This window comes from Pseudoliparis swirei, chromosome 24 (genome assembly GCF_029220125.1).
Source record: "Pseudoliparis swirei isolate HS2019 ecotype Mariana Trench chromosome 24, NWPU_hadal_v1, whole genome shotgun sequence".
NCBI lineage: Eukaryota > Metazoa > Chordata > Actinopteri > Perciformes > Liparidae > Pseudoliparis > Pseudoliparis swirei.
Genome location: NC_079411.1, coordinates 9,606,592 through 9,626,628, shown reverse-complemented (window position 1 = coordinate 9,626,628; position 20,037 = coordinate 9,606,592). Strand labels below are relative to the sequence as shown.

Here is a 20,037-nt window from a genome sequence, read left to right as displayed (position 1 = left end):
GCATTGTGTGGGAGTGTGAAAAGTGTGAAAGTTTGAACTAAAGTGTTATTCTTTTTTTGTATTGAGCACCCCCTGAAACAACCATAAGGACTCTCTATGGTACCCGGACCCGCCTGTGAAAACCACTGCATTCGGATCACTCTGCCGTACGTCTACTATAGCCGCCGTAAAATGACGTGACAACTCGGAGGGGAAAACAGCGGGCTTGTTTGAAACAGGAAAGCGTTTCGGTATCTATTGACAACGCCGTGATTCAGTGAGAAAGTGTGTTTTGGTTGTTGATACAAACGTCTATAAACGGTCCATTTAATGGATGGTTGAACTATACAGTTGAAGCACGCAGTGACGTTGTTCTAATTTAACGCAGAAGGCTGTCAACGGCAGACGATACACGGAATATATGGTCGTTTGTTAACTAACCTAAGTGGCTAACGTTAGCTATGATAGCTAACGTCCAGTAGCACTGTGATGTTTTAGTGAGTTGCTGCTACCGTGTTGATATCTGGCTGGTTGGGAAGTTATCGAAACAGGTAAGATGCAAGCTGCGTAGTGAAACGTGTTCAAAAGAGCGTCTATTGAGCTAAACTGTCTCATCCTGACAATGTTTTACACGTAAGTTAACGCTAAGTCAACTAACGTTAGCTAACGTCAGATACACATCCCCACTCCATCTCGCTTTCGTTTTTAATCAACAGTGTCATCACCGATTAAATATAAACTTGCTTACATACTGTCAGCGTGCTAACTGTCTGTCTTTTATTCACTGCCACATGTTTTCAAAGTGTCCAAACTGAGCTCAGTTGTTTTGTTTGCTTCCTTCAGTCCCAACATGTCCCCCAAAGACGACACTCGCATCCTGGTTCTGGAGGAGCAGGTGACGAGTTTATCAGATGAGCTCATGCAATGCCAGGTATGTCGCTTATGGATGAGTGTGCGTATGACACACTAACGACGAAGGATTGCTTCCTTATAACGTAATAACACAATAACAATAGCGTTTCTATCTAATAGTTACATTTAGCTAATGAGTGAACTGATGCATACACAGCTGTGTGGTGAACATAATTTTCTAAGTGTTATTTTCAGCTTTTCATGAGCTCGATGATGCAATGAGTGAAGTTCGTTTCACTGAACTAATATAAAAAGAAGAAAAGAAAAAGATTCTTCATCATAGTTTTACCACATTAATAATAGCCTACCACTAACATTGTTTATTTTGTCTGATTAAATGTACATCTACACTGTCCACTTTACATTTGCTGGCACCTCTAGCTTCGCAGTACATACTGTGTATAAAGCTGTTTTTCACTATTTGTTATTTCCATCGGACAATGACTACACTTATTGAATTCCAAACCATGCATCTTTTTAATTACTATTATATTTGATTTAGAAAAAGGCTCAGGATCTGTTTCACCTCGACACATTTCTAATCACACGGATGGACTCATGGATATTGTTTACAGGTTTAGGATGATCAGTTACCGGTCATTGTAAAGCATATCTATCATCAGGAATTAGTTACTGTTTAAAGATGAGTTGATTGTTATCAATTTGCATTAAGCATATTTTAATTGTTTAGTTGCCACTGCTGTGTAGCTGCAAACGTCTATAAATTACATGTCAACACTCAATGAAACATTCATCAAAGACAGTCAATATTGTGCAGCAGACATTCCTCATTTTTCTATCTATCCAGAAAATACATACACATAGTCACAGAAAAAGCTCATGAGCCTCAGTGATGGAGGGAGGGTGTCCTTGCATACTCACCACCAGGTGGTGCCTAATAACATGAGTGAACTTAACCGGCATCTCTCACTTTGCATATTCACAGTACCTTGTTTTACAGGTACTAGACAGACAGCTGTGAGGTTCAGCAGATCATGTGTTACATTTGAGTTTTTATTGGACTTTAGATACCACTTGGCACATTGAACATGTGTTGTTGTGCTGTTGGGCAATAACTACGTGTATGCCTTTTGCCATATTTATTTTCTATAGTGTTTCAAGGAACTTTTAAGAGTTTATTCAGAAAAAAGGACTTTATGAAGGTATACCTTCAGCCACAAGGCCCCCTTACAAACTTGTGTAGTTGTGAAAAATCCATGCATGCACCTACATGATTCACAAAACCAACAAACTGCATTAATTTGCTTCCAATTCACTATACTGTGTATGAATAATCAATAGCTAAAAGGATCTATACTGAATATAACAAAACACCTAAAGCGGGCACATTTATATCTGAGTCTATTCTCACGTTTTACAATTCTAATTTATGAAACACTTTGTTGGGGACCACAATGTATATGTTCTTTCTTGTTAAATGTTTTCTATAGTGTTTCCAGTGTTGGGGCAAGTTCAGGAAAGGTATAATCAGAGGTGTTTCCTCACTTACTGTAACAACCCTGAACAACGTGTGCATCACTTATTTATTAATATCAAGCAAATAAGAGCACTGTAGCATCTGTGTTCAAATGTTCATTTCACTTGTATAACACTGCTTTATGGTACTTTCTACCAGTGAGACTTTGTTCACTTCATAAAATTAGTGCCGCCCTACATTGAACATCGCAGCCATCCTTGGTGGTCTTGTGGAGAGCAGAACATCAGCGATTCTGCCGATCTAATGGGACCCTTTAGTTGTGAAGTGTACAATTTACATAGTGGCATTTGAATACCACTGATGTCTTAAGTCTCTTGCAAGATGTACTTCAGGACAGCCATTAACTACAAAGAGTCTCATCTGTCGGCCAGCAAATGTTCCTACTAGACCACGCTAATTTTATTAATATGTGGCTGAATTCCAGATACTTTCTTTGGTATGGTATATGGTGGGTGTGCAGTGTCTAGATTCAAATTAATTAAATCAGAAACGCAAATTCAATACATCTTTAAGTACACATATGGCAAAGGAGAGATCCTGATGAGGGTCCTCACTGAACACTCGTCTGTGGAATGGCTAATGGCAGCCAAAGGCCAAGCAGGGGGAGACCACCTATCTCAAGTCATCCACACTGCTTAATTCCATCGTTAACTACATTGCAGGGCCTGATTTGGTGGGATCTCTATCCTCCTTCATCCTACTCTCCCTCTTTATACACACACACACACACACACACACACACACACAGATGCACACAGAGACAGATCTACAGTCCTTCCACTTATGTGTTCAGCTCATGGTCTTATCAAGGTTTGCTTCTGCCATTTTAGTAAATAATTGATGACACTTTTGAAAAGGGGGTTAAAATTCCAGTACTAATTGGAGACCAGTAGATTCCAGTGGGAGGGATGACTTTTATCTTATGATGATGTGAACATAATTCATCAGACATTTTATATTTAGTCGATTTGGTATAATTCTGTCTTTTAATGTCAGAAAATGTAGTTTTTAGATGTCCCTCATAAAATGCAATGTGGTTTAAAAATGTTTGAAAAAACAGCGAGGACAATTTGAATTGGAAATGCGTCGGGGGCTGGCTGGGTTTTCTACTTGAAGACGACTCTCCCCGTCATCAGTTTTGACTTTCTTTGGGGCGAGTTACTTTGGAGCTGTAGTGGAAAACATATCCGCAGCGCAACTGATTAATAAAGAAAATGCAAGCTCGACTGCCGTGTTTTGATTTGGATCCCAGCTCTCCCCAGTCATAAATAGTGCATCATGACAAGTGTCAATGCTGGCTCCCCTTGAGTCGAAGGTCACATCTCAGCGAGGAAAAATCCTGTTGCGAGAGGCTTTTGATTAGCAAGGGCAGGCCAGATCAAAACTATTTTGTACAAGATATTTAAATTATTGATTGACTTCTGTTGTATGATGATGTCATTAAGCATCCTATTTCTTGTTTTGGTTTTCTGCGAGTAAAGCAGAGATTTCCTTGTGGGCCTCATTGTATTTTCAGACAAATTAATCAAAAGTGATTCATCTCAATTAAGAAAAACTGCCGTTGACTCGCTGATTCTTTTATTTTTTACAGGCAGACAAGGAGTTTGTGTGGTCCCTATGGAAACAACTGCAAGTGGCAAATCCCGATTTGACCCAGGCTGTCAGTTTGGTGGTTGAGCGGTGAGTAGATTCATCTTTCAAATTGCTACCTGAGAGGCTCAGTAGCTGAAAATTCCTTTATCTCACAAGTGAAGAGAAATATGTGTGAAAGTCGTTCAAGGGGTGTTAAAGGCACCGTGGCCATTCGACTGGGGTTACGACGAAATCTGGCGCAGATGCTGATTTAAGCCTTCTTATCCCCGGTCTAGCAGTTCAACCATGGAAACCCTTTTCATGAAAACACTCCTCTACCACACCCATTCTGGACAGTTGAAACACTCCTGCCAAATACTTGTCTGTATAAATTGTGAGAGATTGAATATGACCTCTTTTGCAGGCTTAGTGGCATGGGAACGTTCAGAAAAGACCAGATGATCAGGCCTTTTCACACTTGATGCCCACTTGGATAAATTAAACATATTTTTCCTGTTTAAAAAAAAAAAAAAAAAGAGACTTTAAATTAGGGACGCACCGATACCACTCGTAAAGGTTCAAGATTCAAGATTCAAGATTCAAGATGTTTTATTTGTCACATACACACACACACACACACACAGTGAGTGAAAAATGAAGGAATGTGGGCAGCAGGGATGTGCAACACACTATTTACAAAAAAAAAAAAAAAAAAAAACACACAATTTTGTGTGTGTGTGTGTGTGTGTGTGTGTGTGTGGTGTGTGCTAAAGAGGGGCAGTTGTGTGGGTCTATGTGGGGGTCCTGGTGAGGTCGGAGTTCACAATCCTGATGGCCTGAGGAAAGAAAGGTCACAAGTAAAGGTCACCTGCGTACAGGTCGACCTTAAAGGTCAGGCCACCTAAGGTGCAGCTAAGCCAGAGTTGTGGCTAACTTCTGGGCTAACCCCCTTCACTTTAGTTAGCATGTAGCACTAGCGGCTGTATGTGTCCACACAATGCACGCAACATTGTAGCTGCTAACTCTCCCGGACAGCTGACCTGGGTGGGGCCTGTTGTGTGCGTCCACCGCAGATGTCAGTAAATTATAGAATCAACCTGTTGGTCCATCAGGTTATCATTGCAACTGGGCAGCTTATTAGGCACTTCATTAACCGTGTTGGCTAATGTCACGTCGACATAAAGTGGTATTGGAGTCGCGTACGAGTGAGAGTATATGAGCACAGCATCGGATGAGCTACCCGGTATCGGTGCATCCGCACTTTAAATTGTCTTTGATGATGCTACAAGTGCAGTTTGAACACCAGTTGTTATTTCCACTTGCATACTTTGAAATAAATTCAAACGCTTTAGTCAATACTTTTACACGATCCTTTTTAACTGACTTTTTCCTCTTTTGAGGATTCCGTAAAAACTGTTTTTTCACCATCATGGGTGCGTATCACATACATTTTGAAGTCTCTCAGTTGTCAGGAGAACCGTAATATGGGTACAACACAGTGTAGCAGCGAGTCAAGAGTTCCTTATGCGTCTCATTGCTTCTCCACACCCTCTTCAGTTCCTTTATGGCTCCACAGGAAACCCATCAAAGTGTGTTGGTCCGCTGAGACTCGCGGGGGAACATGCACCCAGAGAGTGCGTGTGTATCGTATCACCTGATGCGCAGGAGGATATTGACATGGTAATTGTGTCGACTCCAGTCAAGCGTAGGTGCCTACTGGGAACCACCATTCAGCCTCCCCTCCCCTTCCTGTGTGGAGCTTGTCGAGTGATTGGTTGGTTGCTCAGGACATGGTGAACACAGCCCAATACACAAGGAGATGTAGCTATAGGCCAGCCTGCGTTCCAGCTGCTCCAGGGACACCAGATACTTATTTTGGTGTCTACCAGGGGAGGGGGCTGATCAGAAGAGGCAAAGAAACGAGAGAAAAGGCCTTACAAGATAGGAGGTGTAGAAGGAGCAAGAGATGAGTGGGGGGAACTGGGGTGGCCCCTGGTGGCCTCCACCAGTTGAAACAAACAGGTCCCCAATTGATGCCTTTTTTTTGTCTCCCTAAAAGTTCATGATGATAAAAGAGACTCAGTGGGCTGAAGAGGAAAGTTCAGAGTTTGGTGCAGCAGCAGGATAATACAGAAGCTCGCAATTTTAAAACCGATATTTCTTTTTTTATTTACATTGATACAATTTTTCTTAAAGAAAATTTTTTTTATAAACGTTATATGGAAATAATTTAAAGTAATGTAAAGGGTTATTTTTTTATTTGCCAAGTTCAACAGGTACGCAAATAATTAGAAATTGATAGTTTACATTAGATGACGGTTTCAAAAAGAAGGATTTACACTCCAAGTGAGAAAGTACTATGGAGTTAATGTGATCTAGTACTAACGGAGCATACTGTATGACATCGATCTCATCAAACTAACTAAAACACCTATACAGGGTTCTGAAGTTTATGTTTTTCTCTTTTAATATACTGTACACCCACTGCGTTTCAAAGTAAGCATGTGGCTGGCAGATATGGCCAGAATCTTCCATCAAGATACAGGTAATTTCATATCTCAAAAACCATATATATATAAAAATAGCAAGTCTTCTCGTAATTCAATATTCTATATGAAATATCCACATGGTTAAGCCTAGTTTGGGTACATAACGTTCTTGACAAATGAAAAGTATTGAGTATTTTCTCTTTTTATAAATAGCGTTATTGCAAAATAAACTTAATAGTGAAATAATTAGAGAAATAATAAATGCAAGTTTCCATCTATGCACTGACTAGATGGATGCACACAGACTAATCTGATTAAGATAATAGTTAGATTTACCTACACTGACTTGACCTAATACACCAGGGGTACTCAATTAAAATTCAACAATTTCCTCATGCAAAGGTACGGAACAACACAATAATATCAAACTTGCACTGTTTGATATTATTGTGTATATATTAAAGTCGCCTAACAGTTTTATTAACGCCTGTATGTAGTCAACTGTAATTTAAAATATAGAAAATTCAATTGCATAATATTTCAACATCATTTATTGTCAAATCTCAAATTGAACTGGATGAATTATAAATAATACATACTCTAATAATAAATAAATGATCTTCTCATTTTCAGTAAAATATGGACTGGATTAAAAATATATAACACATAACAGAAAACTTTTTTTTAAAAATGTGCATGAAAGTACTACATAAAAGAATAAAAAAAGTAAAAACGTCCTGCAGCTTCTAATTCAGGTGTGAAGTCATGTCACCCATAAAAGCCACGATTCTTTATTGGTGTGCAGCAACTATCTCAGTGGGTATTAAAACCACTTGTTTCAGCGATATTCTCGTCTTTGTCAACATCATTGTTGGGCAGTGAACTAACTTGTTAGGATTCTGATCATATTTGGCTCGTTCATTTTGGATGTGAGTGTGTATATTTTCTCAAAAGATGTGTGCTTTGTCTCGTAGTGGCGCTTCACATTGCCGCTTTGTAAAATCCCCACTGCCTCTGAACATCGGAGACACACTGGTTCAGAACTGCCTTTGAGAAGACCGTACATCTAAGCGTGCCCATTCTTGGTTGAAGGCTCCGGTCTCGCTGGCCACATTCCAACGCCACGTGAAATAACTTCCCTGACTCATGTTCTCTCCGACTGTCGGCTCTCTCTTTCCGTCCCTCACACGTTTATCTCGTTCGAGTCCAGGGCGGTACGTATTGGAATACAAATATTTGATTGGCCGAGTAGCATCGCGCGATGCGATTGACAACGCATGTAATTGGACCGGTGTGTTCCCTGGACCGCTCAACCAGAGCCGTAAAGGCTGCAAAAGCTGCGACAGCATTCTGTCAAAATTTAATCATTCTCAATTATCTATAAATGTTAAGCCTGGGTCCAGATACAAAGGTGTCTGGAGTGGTTCGATAATAACCTGAGTTGGTATCTGCTTATTATTAATTTAGGCAACGTGTTTGTTTATCACAATACAATTCCATTGACATTATTGCTCAGCCCTATGGAGGCATGACATGTCTAATTGTTCTAACCCTATACGTCTTGTAGATGACTATGAACACATGCCTCTTTGTTTTTCTATTCTCTCTCTCTTCCAGCGAGAAGCACAAAGCTGAGATCAAGGACAGAAAAGTGTTGGAGATCCTCCAGTCCAAAGACTACAAGATCCAGGAGCTGGAACAGGTCCAGTACTGTTTGTCTCTCAGACATATTATTGGCTGGGAGGGGGTTGCCTTTAGTGCCTGTCGGGGACTATTAGTGTGCCCAACTGGTTAGCGCACCGGTGCTGCGCGGCACTGCTCCCATACAGCAGTTACAGCTGATAACACCGCCTCTAAACACTTTCAGCTCGGTCAGCACTTTCGCCATAGTTGACACTGTTCGCTACGTTGAGAGCAGTTGCGAGGCAATAGAAACGCTCCCAATTTCTGGACTTGCACCTTTAAACTCTTTCTCTCTCTCTTACCTGCTCTCCTTTGCGCCCCGCTCTGAGCCATATTTCTCAATGGTATAATGGCTGACAATAATGACATCACTAATGTAATTTACTCCGAATCATCATCATCCCCTCGCTGAAGCATCTATCAGCCTCCTTCATTAGCGTCCCTCATCCAGAATCATGTTCATTTCTGATGAGACCGGCTGTAATGGAGTCATCAGCTTGGCAGTGTTTTTTAAAATGTCCCTCCTTAGCCATCTTTATCCAGTCGATATACGACCTATAATATTAACTCATAAGAGCACAAGATGTGTGTTTATGTCCAACTTTATTTGAGTGTATTATTTGGGCCTTTGAGGGCAGTAAAACAGTGCAACCAGTGAACATCTAGTCTACTCACTTCTCACAGGTTGCACATTCTGCCATTCCTTCAGCGCTGCGATGTAAACAAGGACAGAGACAGTCGAGCACATGTTGGATGTAGTTACCTTCGCATTGAAAATGCGGAAGGTTATGTTTTGATCGCCGTGTATTTATTTATTTATTTATTTGTATGCGTGTTATTCGCAAAACTCAAAAAGTATTGAACCGAATCGCATGAAATTTGGTGGGATGATTGGTTATTATCCGGGGACCAGTTGATTAGATTTTGGGATCGATCGGGTCAAAGTTCAAGGTCAAAGGTCATGAACAGGTCAAAATCTTCTTGAATCGCATGAAATTTGTGGGATGATTGGTTATTATCCCGGGACCATTTGATTAGATTTTGGGATCAATCGGGTCAAAGGTCAAGGTCAAGGTCATGGAAAGGTCAACATCTTTTTTTACCATAGCACGATACATTTTTGTCCAATTGGCATGCAACTAATGCCAAAATGTTCATAATTCAATGCCCAATCTTGTGATATGCGAAGGTATGCGCTCTACCGAGTGCCCATTCTAGTTGTTTAATCAAACAATGACCAGTTTTAATAGATGAACAATGAGCATAGTAATCCCCAATGCTACAAAAGCCAAGAACATAGGCTGCTGTATTGAGAACAAACTCACTGTCCACAATTATAAACAATAAAAAAAGAACACAGGATCATGGGTGAGACACTCTGCAATGAGCATGTTAGAATTGCAATTTTTTTTTTTAACTCCTGTGTTTAAGTTGTACTTCTAGCAATAATAGGCATGCACGGCGGGAAAGAAAAGAAGTGTGTTCTATTTATTTTGTGTCCATAAGAAAGGCTTGTTATTGCATACCATGCAGAAGAAAATGTATTGTGTTGTTTTCTGAATGCCACTTTAGAAATTAAATGCTTTCCTTGTTTACACGACAGAAGGGTCCACTCAAAATTCTAAAGGTTATAACATCTCAGGGAAGTCTGCTTGATTTTAACAAGGCTCTGGTGAACTGCATATTGTGTTGGTCTGCAATAATGTAACTGTTATTACCATCTCAAACTCATGGCTGGCAGGCAGGCCCAAAACTGTCCACAGCCATCAGATAAGTAGCCACACAACTCGACCATGTTCTCCAATGTGTCACATTTCTAACAGTTTTTATGATTGAGTGATTCTTTCATTCGTCATCCATTATTCATCATCCAAAATAGTTTAAAAGCAAGCGTATGAAGCTATCTGTAATGGTTACAGGTACTGGAACCCAAAAGCACGACAAACACAGGAATGCAGGAGGAGGCTGTTTACTTAATGTTTCAGGCAGGGTCAAAACCGGGTGGTCAGTCAAACAGGGCAACAAATCCAAAAGGGACAGGCAAAAATCTCAAGTCGGGTGAACAGGCAAACAGGGTCGAAACGGGCAGATCAGAACTCGTACAAGGAACTCTCTGGAGAGTTTGGCGGTGACACACAAGACAATCTGGCAGAGGACAAGTGGAAGTGAGGGAGCTAAATAGTGAGGGACTAATGAGGGGATGGGCTGCAGGTGAGAAGGGCGTGAGGACCAGGTGAAGGGAATGAGGGACTAACGAGGTGATGAGAGGCAGGTGAGAAGGGCGTGAGGACCAGGTGAAGGGAATGAGGGACAATCAGGTGAGGATGACAGGATCTGGAATGACAGGAGAGTTAATTAAATGTGTAAGCAGGATGAATTTAACTAGGAAGGTGGGGAATTCGTGACACTATCTGTCTAATTCGCTCAGCTGACGAATTCCAAATTGTTTTTCTTTTTAAAGTACAGAAAAGCCAATAACATGTTGTCAAATAATTCTTCCATTTTCATTCATGAATGCTTGTGGTTTCAATGCGTTTTGAAATGGTCTTCTCCTATCAGACTGTTGGTAATGAGACTCACAGGCTATTTGAGTATCTCATGAGGAGCACTGAACTCTGCGCTGTGTCATGTGGCCCTCTGACTGTCATCATCTCATCCGCAATCTTGAGCCTTAACACCCGAACAGTGATTAATTGGTTTTGCCTCTCTTTTTTTTGGAGAAGTGACGGTCCACTGAGTCCACACAGGATCCTACGTTCCTCTGGCTATCTCCATTCTCCAACTTTTCTTCTGCTCCAGCCTCATTTTTTATCTTCCACCTCTTTTTCTATATGCTTTCCCTCGCTACTCTGTTTTTGTAACATAATTAGCTTTCATTTTTCAACAGCACTGGGAATTTTGAAATGCTAATCTTTCTTTCCGAGAACTCTTAACTTGGCGGAATCCCCCTTTTTTTCCCCTCCTCTATCAATTGAGCACTACTGGGGTTCAAATTGTTCTTGCCTACCTCATTATCAACGTTTGAATGTATTTTCTGCTCTCCAGTATAAATCTCTATTAAAGCCCCCTCTGTTCTTACCACGGAGAGCTAGGAGTAGCGAGGAACGCTAAATCCACTATCTGGATACAGCCGAGCGATTTCCCTCAACATGGCAATTAATTGCGTCCCAAAGCACGGTGTTATTTGAGAGGAGGGTGTACCCACAGAAGGCTGTGGATTACCAGCTGAAACCAAACCCCAGCTGATGCAGTGTTAATAGGCCAGCCTCCTTCTACTAACGCCACAGAGGCTGCCAAAATACAACATGGCGGGAACATATACCAGCCTCAAAAGTGGATACTCATTAAAATCCCTGAACAATTTCTGCCTCGCCGGTCTGGTTTGATGAACCAAACGAAACATGGAATTCTTAATCATGGAGCATTATATTTTCTGACTCACAATAGTTACATCTTATGAGTATATGCTAGCTTTCTGTTAAGGGTTGTGGATTAACCGATACTTGAGTTATTGATTAGTCAATCGATCAAACGAGTCATTTTTCAAACAAAGATATTCGTGATTATCAGTTGTACGAAACATGACATTTACGAACATCACCTCTGGCTCTCGAGAATAGCGATGGGTTTTCTTTGTCATGGTTTTCTTAGATCAAACAATCAAGAAAATAATTGGGAAAATAATACTTATTTGCAACCCTATTTCTGTATTAATACGTTCATGTAAAAGAAATAATCACACTTTATCTTCTTCATATTTTAAAATATATTTTTGAGCTTAATTTCTAATGCCTAGTAAATTTAAACATATTGGTTTTATGTTTTCCAGAAGTGGTCAGGACTAGATGCAGATCATATATTTGGTAACAGTATTCCAAGTCTTAAATCATAATGAAACCTGGGGCACTCATTTTCTCCTTATCTTTCTTTTTCTCTGTGCCGCTCTCTCTCTTTTTTTTCTGTCTCGCTGTCTGCCACAGAAAGTGACAGGGCAGCAGCAGGAGATTAACAACTCGGGACAGAGGAGGACGGCAGTGGATGAGGAGAGTGCCTTAATGAAGAAGGAGCTGACAGCTCTGCGGGAACAACTGGTCAATACCAGTCAGGAACTTAAGGTTGGTGGAACTAATTTTCCGTGGCGGTCCGGGCCTCAGAGTCAAGAAGTCTCTGTTCTGTGTGGCACTGAACACGACAAGTCCCCCGTGGCAATAGCTACAGGCATTTGAATCATTTAGGAGAGAAAGAGGATTGCTCAGCCCTCCTGAACACAACCTCTACGTCTTTGTGTCTTCTCATCTCGCTTTCCACCAGAGCTTCATCTCTCCATTTCTTGCTTTTAGCTTTCTTTCTTGCTACTGACAACAGAGAATACTTAACAGCTGGAGTGTGTGTGTGTGTGTGTGTGTGTGTGTTAGAGAGAGACAGAGGGAGAGATAGGAAAGCAGCCTGTTAATTTTCCGATAAATACTTAATGACCGATTCAGTGGGGGAAAGTGAAAAGTGTTCATGTGATGGTGTGGCTTCTCCCTAATTATGCTTAGTTGGGACCGGGCTATGATTAATTGATAAAGGAATGGTCCTTACGCAGTCTTGGTGAGGTCTCACGGCGAGAAATTGTGGGGGACAGCATCAAAGGAGACCTCGGTTGAGTCTAATGGGTCTTGCAGCCAGCACTATTCTCATTAGGGGCCTGTCATTAAAGCAGACTCAGTGGCCCCTGTACCTGCATGAGACCGGCTCTTGCGGCACGGCTCTGTCCGCACCAGCCAACATCTGGCCCTGTGTGCGCAGTCGTACAGCACAGGTGACCTTGGCCAATCAGCGGCTCACGCGGGGGGGGGCTCCCGCAGCAAAGTCGGTCCACTGTTTACATATTCATTTCAGCCGTAACCCCACGGGCCGCTTCTCTTCTTGTACTTCTCCATCCCTCTCCTTTCATATTCTCTGTTTGAATTGCTATTTTCTTCTTCTTCTATCCCTCTCCTTCCGTCACCGTTGTTTATTTGGCCCTCGTGACCCCCCCACTCTCCTCCTTACACTCGCACACGTCCACCTCTCTTATCCAGGAAATGAAGACGGAGTGTCGGAGGAAAAAGAAGGAGGAGCGGCAGGTGGCGCAGGCTCTAGAGGAGGAGAAAGGGGGATTAACCTCCCGTTGTGCCGCCCTGCGAGCTGACCTGGAGGAGAAAGAGAGGCAGGCGAACAGCCAACAAGACCAGAGGGATGCTGCCCAGCACAGAGTGACGGTATGAACACGGGGACAAGGCCATTCAGACACACACAGCTGTGTACAGGAAGGGCGTCGGCCTCGAGCTTTACATTTCTTCTGCACACCTTGAACTCTCTGATCCCTCGTGCCCTTTTCTCCTCAGCCTGTGAATATAAAAAAGATATCTCTTGCAAAGCACGCCATTTAAATATGCAGGGTCTATATTCAAAGGAAGGAACCATCATTATTCAACATGGAGGACGCAGAGCTTCCTTGTGTGGGGTAAAACATGCATTGGGCTGACCACGAGTGAAAAGAACATTTGTGAAGTCCTTTTCTTGTGTGGGTGCAAGAGTTGGTAGTTGTGAGTCATTAATTCTCTACAAATGCCAGCAGGTCATTTTCAGAATCTGTCCATTGCTCCAGTTATTGGTATCAATCAATACTTGCCATCTCTGTGGACATGAGAAATACAGTGATTTAGACAGTGACCGTGTTGTTATTTTAAACATGAACCACTGGGTTGAATGGGGTGTTAGGGGAGTGGGAGGGAGTGGAAATGTACCTTTAAGCGCTCGATAATGTTTAGTAAGTACGTAATGATACAATTAAGAAATATAATGTGCATTACATTCCAGAGAGAGGAGTCAGGAAAGAGTGACCACTCTCGCAGAGGTTCAGAAGTCATTCACCATTTATGCCTCCATCAAAGCTCACACATATTTTACACGATTGGTTGGTGAAGTTGGATGCAGAGGAGGCTCACATCACAATCAAAGTCCTGCGGAGGTTTAATTTCAGCCGCCTTTTGCCATTCCTTGACAGAAATCAGCTGCCTGCCAATAGAGTCTGAGGACATTGGAGCAGTAGAAGAGCCTCACATTCGGCCCCTTCCTTATCGACTGATTGTCATGAAACATATTGCTACGCTCGTCAAATGGAGTCGGGAAGTCTTAAATAAGTCAGGGCAGAGTGATTACGCTTGGACAAGATGGAGCCCAGCAACTAGTCTATGCACATCCATCACAGTCTCAAACAGCTGACCTGTTCCTCATTTTTTTGGGTATCATACATCATGCCAATTTGTTTTACATAGCAAAGATGTGTCAAATCCTGTATTCCAGTGCATGTATTGTTAAGGTAGACCCACAGGGGGTGGACAAAATAAAAGAAACACAATGTGATAGCCCGAAAGCTGTTTATTTATTTGTTTGTTGACTACCGAAAGAACACCGACATTAAACATTGAATGGGGTCAAATTAATCCTAAGGCGGGGGGAGGGTGTAATATTGATTCGGGTCAAAATGACCCTAAGGCAACACAAGGGTTAAGAAACTACCTGTTTGACAAGGACACAAACATTCTCTTCAAAATCCAAACAGTGAGTTCTCCTGCTGGATAACCATCATCTACTGTGAGGGGTATTTTGTATTTTGTCCTCCCATATATAGACGCCAAACTAAAATGATGGCTTTTGTATGCACTCATACACACAGGTTTCATGTCCTTTCTTGTAATTGCTGAAGACTAATTAATTTAGCATATGTTTAATTCTGGCCCTGTGAAGCGCTTTTTAATTACATTTAATCTATCAAGGTTCGGAGACCTTTGTGTGTTTGATGCTGTGCACCCTGCCCTGCTCTAATGGTTTTTTCCTATTAAGAAAAAGCTGTCACTAATACCTTGTCTACACCTGCTGCACAGCAGCAGCAGCGGCAGCAGCAGCTGCAGTCCTACGTCTGTCTGTTCACTGGATCTGTGCACTCACAAGTGTTTTGACATTGCCTACAGCCCAATGCACAATAGTTGCATGTGTAACTTGTAAGATGTGAGCTGTTACAGGCCAGCTATGTGTTCCTGAAATCTAAATAAACCGCTGTTGCTCTTCTACACCAGGAGTTGGAGGAGGAGCTGCACAATGCATGTCAGGAGCTGTCCAGCTTGAAGAGCCACAGTAGCGGTCTAACGGCGAGGCTTTCTTCCAAAGAGAAGGAGGTAGCAGCAAAAGAGGGGCAACTGCATCAACTTCGGTGAGCCCTTCCAACTTGAGCATTGCCCAATACACCTCTGTTTTCCTGTAACAGTCATTTAATTAGTTGAAGGAAGTACGCATCTGTCCTGTGCTCAGACGTATACATAACTCCACATCGGTTGCTATATTGCTCGCTACACCGAGAGGCTCCGGGGTGACACAGATTTCTTCCACTCTGGCTCACCTAAAGCCACTTGATAAACCCTGCGTAGTGGATGTGCTTTAAAAGGAGTAGAAAACGGAAACATTGCAGGCTTTGGCTAAGCTTTAGTCGATATGATAAAAACTGTGAGAACCGTAGGAGCCTTACTTGTAATCTTAACCTTTTTTTTTTTTAACTATACTTTTCTGTTTTAATGCCAGAGGCATTCTTACATGTCAGTCACATCCAGACCAGAGACAATTCTTTAGGTTTTAGCTGGGTGAATAAAAATATCCTCATTAGTTAGTGGAGCATTTTCCGGTAATTCCATGGGACACAAAATAAAATTCAGAAATAAACCTGAATGCTGATATTGCTATTTTAAGAGAAATGTAGAGAAAGATTGAATACACTTTTCCTTGTTCTGGGTTCACCCCAATATTGCACATTTATTTTTATTTTCACAGTATTTATATTAATTCACATCTATATCAAATCATTGTTTTTTTAATCCATTTCTACACATTTAATTGAATTATACAATCTTCACACCCTTTTAGATGCTACTTTTCTATATTTTTAAATGGTCATGTCATGTTAGGCTATTAATGGAGAAATGAATGCCAGTACTGCTCTATTGTGTATTGACGAACAATATTTTGACTCATTAGTCACAGTCACATTGCATGTACCGTGTGAAGGTATTGAACATGTTGCCCGTGTGCAGTGGTGAGTTTGCAGAGGTGCAGACTCTGTACAGACAGAGCACAGAGCACGCAGCAGAGCAGAGCCACCTGATCAAGCAACTGGAAGGACTCAACCTAGACACTCAGAAAGTCCTGAGGAACCAAGAAGAGGCACATACTGCTGACACCAGCTCCTGTCAGAGGGTACCCACACACACACACACACACACACATACGCCAAAGCTCAAACTCATCATTATTAGAACCACTTTGTTGCCCTCCACTCAGGCCTCACCCGCTGTGGTGATTTATTTCCACGCTAGGTGTAACCTACAATTATTTGACTAGTGCCAGAAAAGAAGGACATTTCTCATCGTATCCTGTGACTGCGAATGTGTTCTCAACCTACCACCCCTCTACCTGATGACTACACCACTGTATCATACTCAGCACTACACAGGCAGGGGGTCGGGGGAGACATCTGGAGCAATTAAGCATCTTAAAACATGAATTTATAGGAACATTTTAGTTCAATATATTATAACATTGCATCCTTCTTTTTGTTGGATTTGTATCCCGCTATTTTTCCTTTTCTTTCTCCTCACTTGTATGTCTTTCCTGTGACTATGAACACAAAAACATCGCCATAAGAAAACCCATGTCAGTCTTCATGTCACCCAATCTCGTGAGCGATTTTGACTCCGTTTGACGTCGCATCTCTGTTTGACGTGACCCGTTCCCTCTTCACCACCCCTCCTGGCCTGCTTCAGCAACCCGTTGTCCTGTTTGTGTTTGTTGACAGCTGTACAAGGAGTTGAGTCAGTGCTACCAGGCCCTGGTGTCTAGTGAGGGCAACCTCCGTCAGAGTCACCAGAAGCTCAGCAGCCTTCTGGCTCAGAAGGACCAACACATCCTGCAACTCCAGGCCCAGCTGCAACAGCAGCAGCAGGAACAACAACAGCAGCAGCAGGAACAGACACAACTACAGCAACAACAACAGCAGCAGCAACAACAGCAGCAACAACAACAACAGCAGCAGCAGCAGCAACACCCCTCACCAAATAGACAAACCAACTTTAAGGTAAGCATCCTTCTTCAAGTCTTTTCAAACCAAACACGGAAAACGTGTGCACATAGATCAATTACAATATTATAAGTGTCTATCTTCATGAGGCTATCCGCACTGACTTCAAAACTGTTTGTATTTTGTAGTGCGGTGGGTTATGTTCTCAAAAAGTATTGAACATGAAATTTGGGATGATTGTTTATTATCGGGGACCAGTTGATTAGATTTTGGGATCGATCGGGTCAAAGGTCAAAGGTCTTCGCAGAACTCAAAAGCATGAAATTTGGTGGGATGATTGTTTATTATCCGGGACCAGTTGATTAACCAGTTGATTAGATTTTGGTACAAAATCTTGAGAACTCAAAAGTATTGAACGAATCGCATGAAATGGATGATTGTATCCGGGACCAGTTGATTAGATTTTGGGATCGATCGGGTCAAAGGTCATGAACAGGTCAAAATATTGTTTATTATCCGGGACCAGTTGACTAGATTTGGTCAAAGGTCTCAAAATGTTCTGGAATCGCATGAAATTGGGTGGGATGATTGGTTATTATCCGGGGACCATTTGATTAGATTTTGGGATCAATCGTCAAGGTCATGCCAATTGGCATGCAACTAATGCCAAAATGTTCATAATTCAATGCCCAATCTTAGTGCCCATTCTAGTTTATTTATGCAACAGTTTTGATTTCTTTGAATTTCGAATGCTAATAAAAACAAGCCGACAATTAAGATTTTGCTCATATTGGACGTCAATGTCATAATTCGGACCGACAACAATATGAATATTGATCTTGCAAATGATTTTCCTTTTTAACAAACAAAGAAAAAATGAATATATAGACAGAAAGTTCAAAGTCAACATCTGGTGGTTGTGATGGCGAGTAGCCTCCAAAAGAGGGGTAAACATACAGGTGCATGCTTGCCGACAAGCTGGAGAGCAAACATGTTTTTGGACTGCAGTCTTGTCATTTTTACTTTATAAGGCTAATTCCACAAAAATATGGATTTAACCTAAGGGCCACCTACAGAGGCCCTCTCCTTTTCCAGTGTATCCAGGCAAAAAACAGTTTGTCTATGATGCTACTCTAAGTTGTTGAACATATATAAATAGTACATATACATTATGCATTTATGTGGGTGTGGACAACAAAATATATGTATGCTTATGATGCCCTTCTTAATGTATGCAGCTTTTTCCTACATTGTATACACAATAATGATACTTATTTCGATTACCTGTCTGGAGATTGTGTCTAATTGTCCGACGGTACAGAGGCAGCCATGTGTAGGTGGATTAGTACGCACAGCAATGACTGACAAGCCCCAGCACGGCCTGTGGTGGGGGGCTTTAATTGAGAATCACTCTCATAATATCGCTATATTCACCCTTGATACTTGCATCTCTCTGAGCACCAGCATCTTTCATGTCAACTTTATGATCTTCTCCAGCTCTCTGTTCTGAGCACGCATGCCCTCTCTGACTTATTCACTTTATCTATCTTCTTTCTATCCTCCCACCCGGGTACCTGGAAGTCCTTTTCACACAGTCCCGTCAGTAAGCAAAGATAGATACGAGGTGGAGAGAGGTGATTTAATTGGAGCCTAGTTATGTTTCTGAAGATGATGTTGGCGTGACAGTTCTACATCTGTCAGTCAGCAGGGGTTTGGCTTTTTCTCACTACCTTTGAACCGTCCCCCCCCCAAGGCAATAGCGGCTCTAATATAAACTAAATTAATGCTGCAGCCATATTTTAAGTGGGCTTTAACAACTCCTAATGATATGGTGATAGGTGGTTCTTGGACCACACAGTGTCAAAGACTAGAATAGTAACAGGTACCTACATCCACACAACTTCATTGCATAACATTGTAGGGCATTGCACTTTTTGCTATAATGTGATCTCTATTTGTTTCCTCAGTTTGACTTTTACTTCAGTTTAGACTACATCTTTTTTTCAGATAAAACAACTCTGTAGCTGACGCAGCGGAAGATAACATCTCTGCTTCAGTTGAGTAATTTCTGTGCCTCCACAGGCTGTAATTGTGTAATTTGATTGGTTGATATTTTCTGACAGTGCTGCCCCCAGACTGAAAGTTAAAAGATATCAGCTCAAATGTTAAGCGAGTTACAATCGCCCTTTCTCACTTAACCCTGCTAATTTAACCAGCGGTGAAATATAAATGGATCATTTAGTCCGTAATTAAAGACAGTACTGTAGTGGTTCCCCCAGTAATTAATACTACATTTATAGAAGATTCAGTTAGTGGTGTGTGTGTGTGTCTAGTGTGGGTTTGCATGAATGGTCTGTATATACACATATGTGTGCGTTTCATTTGATCACACTGAACATGAACTCCTCCCCATGTCTCTTCGCCACCCAGGTAAAAAACAAACTCATCACACATTTATTTAAGGGGCTGAGAGTGTAACACCCGGTTCTGTTTCTCCTGTGTTCCGTGTCTCCTATGTCTTCTCTGTGTCTTCTCTGTCTTAATTGTTTAATTCCCTGCACCTGCCCTCAGCCACTCTTGTCTCGTTACTGCCTGATGTCGTACACCTGTGTTTCCCCCTTATATATTGTGTCAGTCTTTCCCTGGTCTGCTGTCGGATTGTCGTCTATAGTTCCGTGTCCCTTTCCTGTCGTCCTGTCCGTGTTCCTGGTTCTGCCTGTTGACCCTGCCTGCCCTGAACCTGGATTCTCTGCCTGCCCCTTTTGGACCTTGTTTTTTTGTAAACTGTTTTGCCTCATTAAAGAGTGCTT

At 41.8% G+C, this 20,037-nt stretch overlaps 1 protein-coding gene across 1 annotated transcript in view; it reads left to right on the top strand.

Annotated features, from left to right (window-relative positions):
- Nucleotides 1-257: 257 nt before the first annotated feature.
- Nucleotides 258-20,037, top strand: part of cntln (centlein, centrosomal protein) — a 101,658-nt gene continuing 81,878 nt past the window's right edge. The window contains exons 1-9 of the mRNA XM_056409530.1: nt 258-530; nt 823-910; nt 3,981-4,069; nt 8,068-8,152; nt 12,114-12,248; nt 13,200-13,379; nt 15,240-15,373; nt 16,245-16,407; nt 17,006-17,284. Coding sequence (XP_056265505.1) covers nt 830-910; nt 3,981-4,069; nt 8,068-8,152; nt 12,114-12,248; nt 13,200-13,379; nt 15,240-15,373; nt 16,245-16,407; nt 17,006-17,284 — 1,146 coding nt within the window. The 5' untranslated portion in view covers nt 258-530; nt 823-829. The remainder of the gene's footprint in view (nt 531-822; nt 911-3,980; nt 4,070-8,067; nt 8,153-12,113; nt 12,249-13,199; nt 13,380-15,239; nt 15,374-16,244; nt 16,408-17,005; nt 17,285-20,037) is intronic.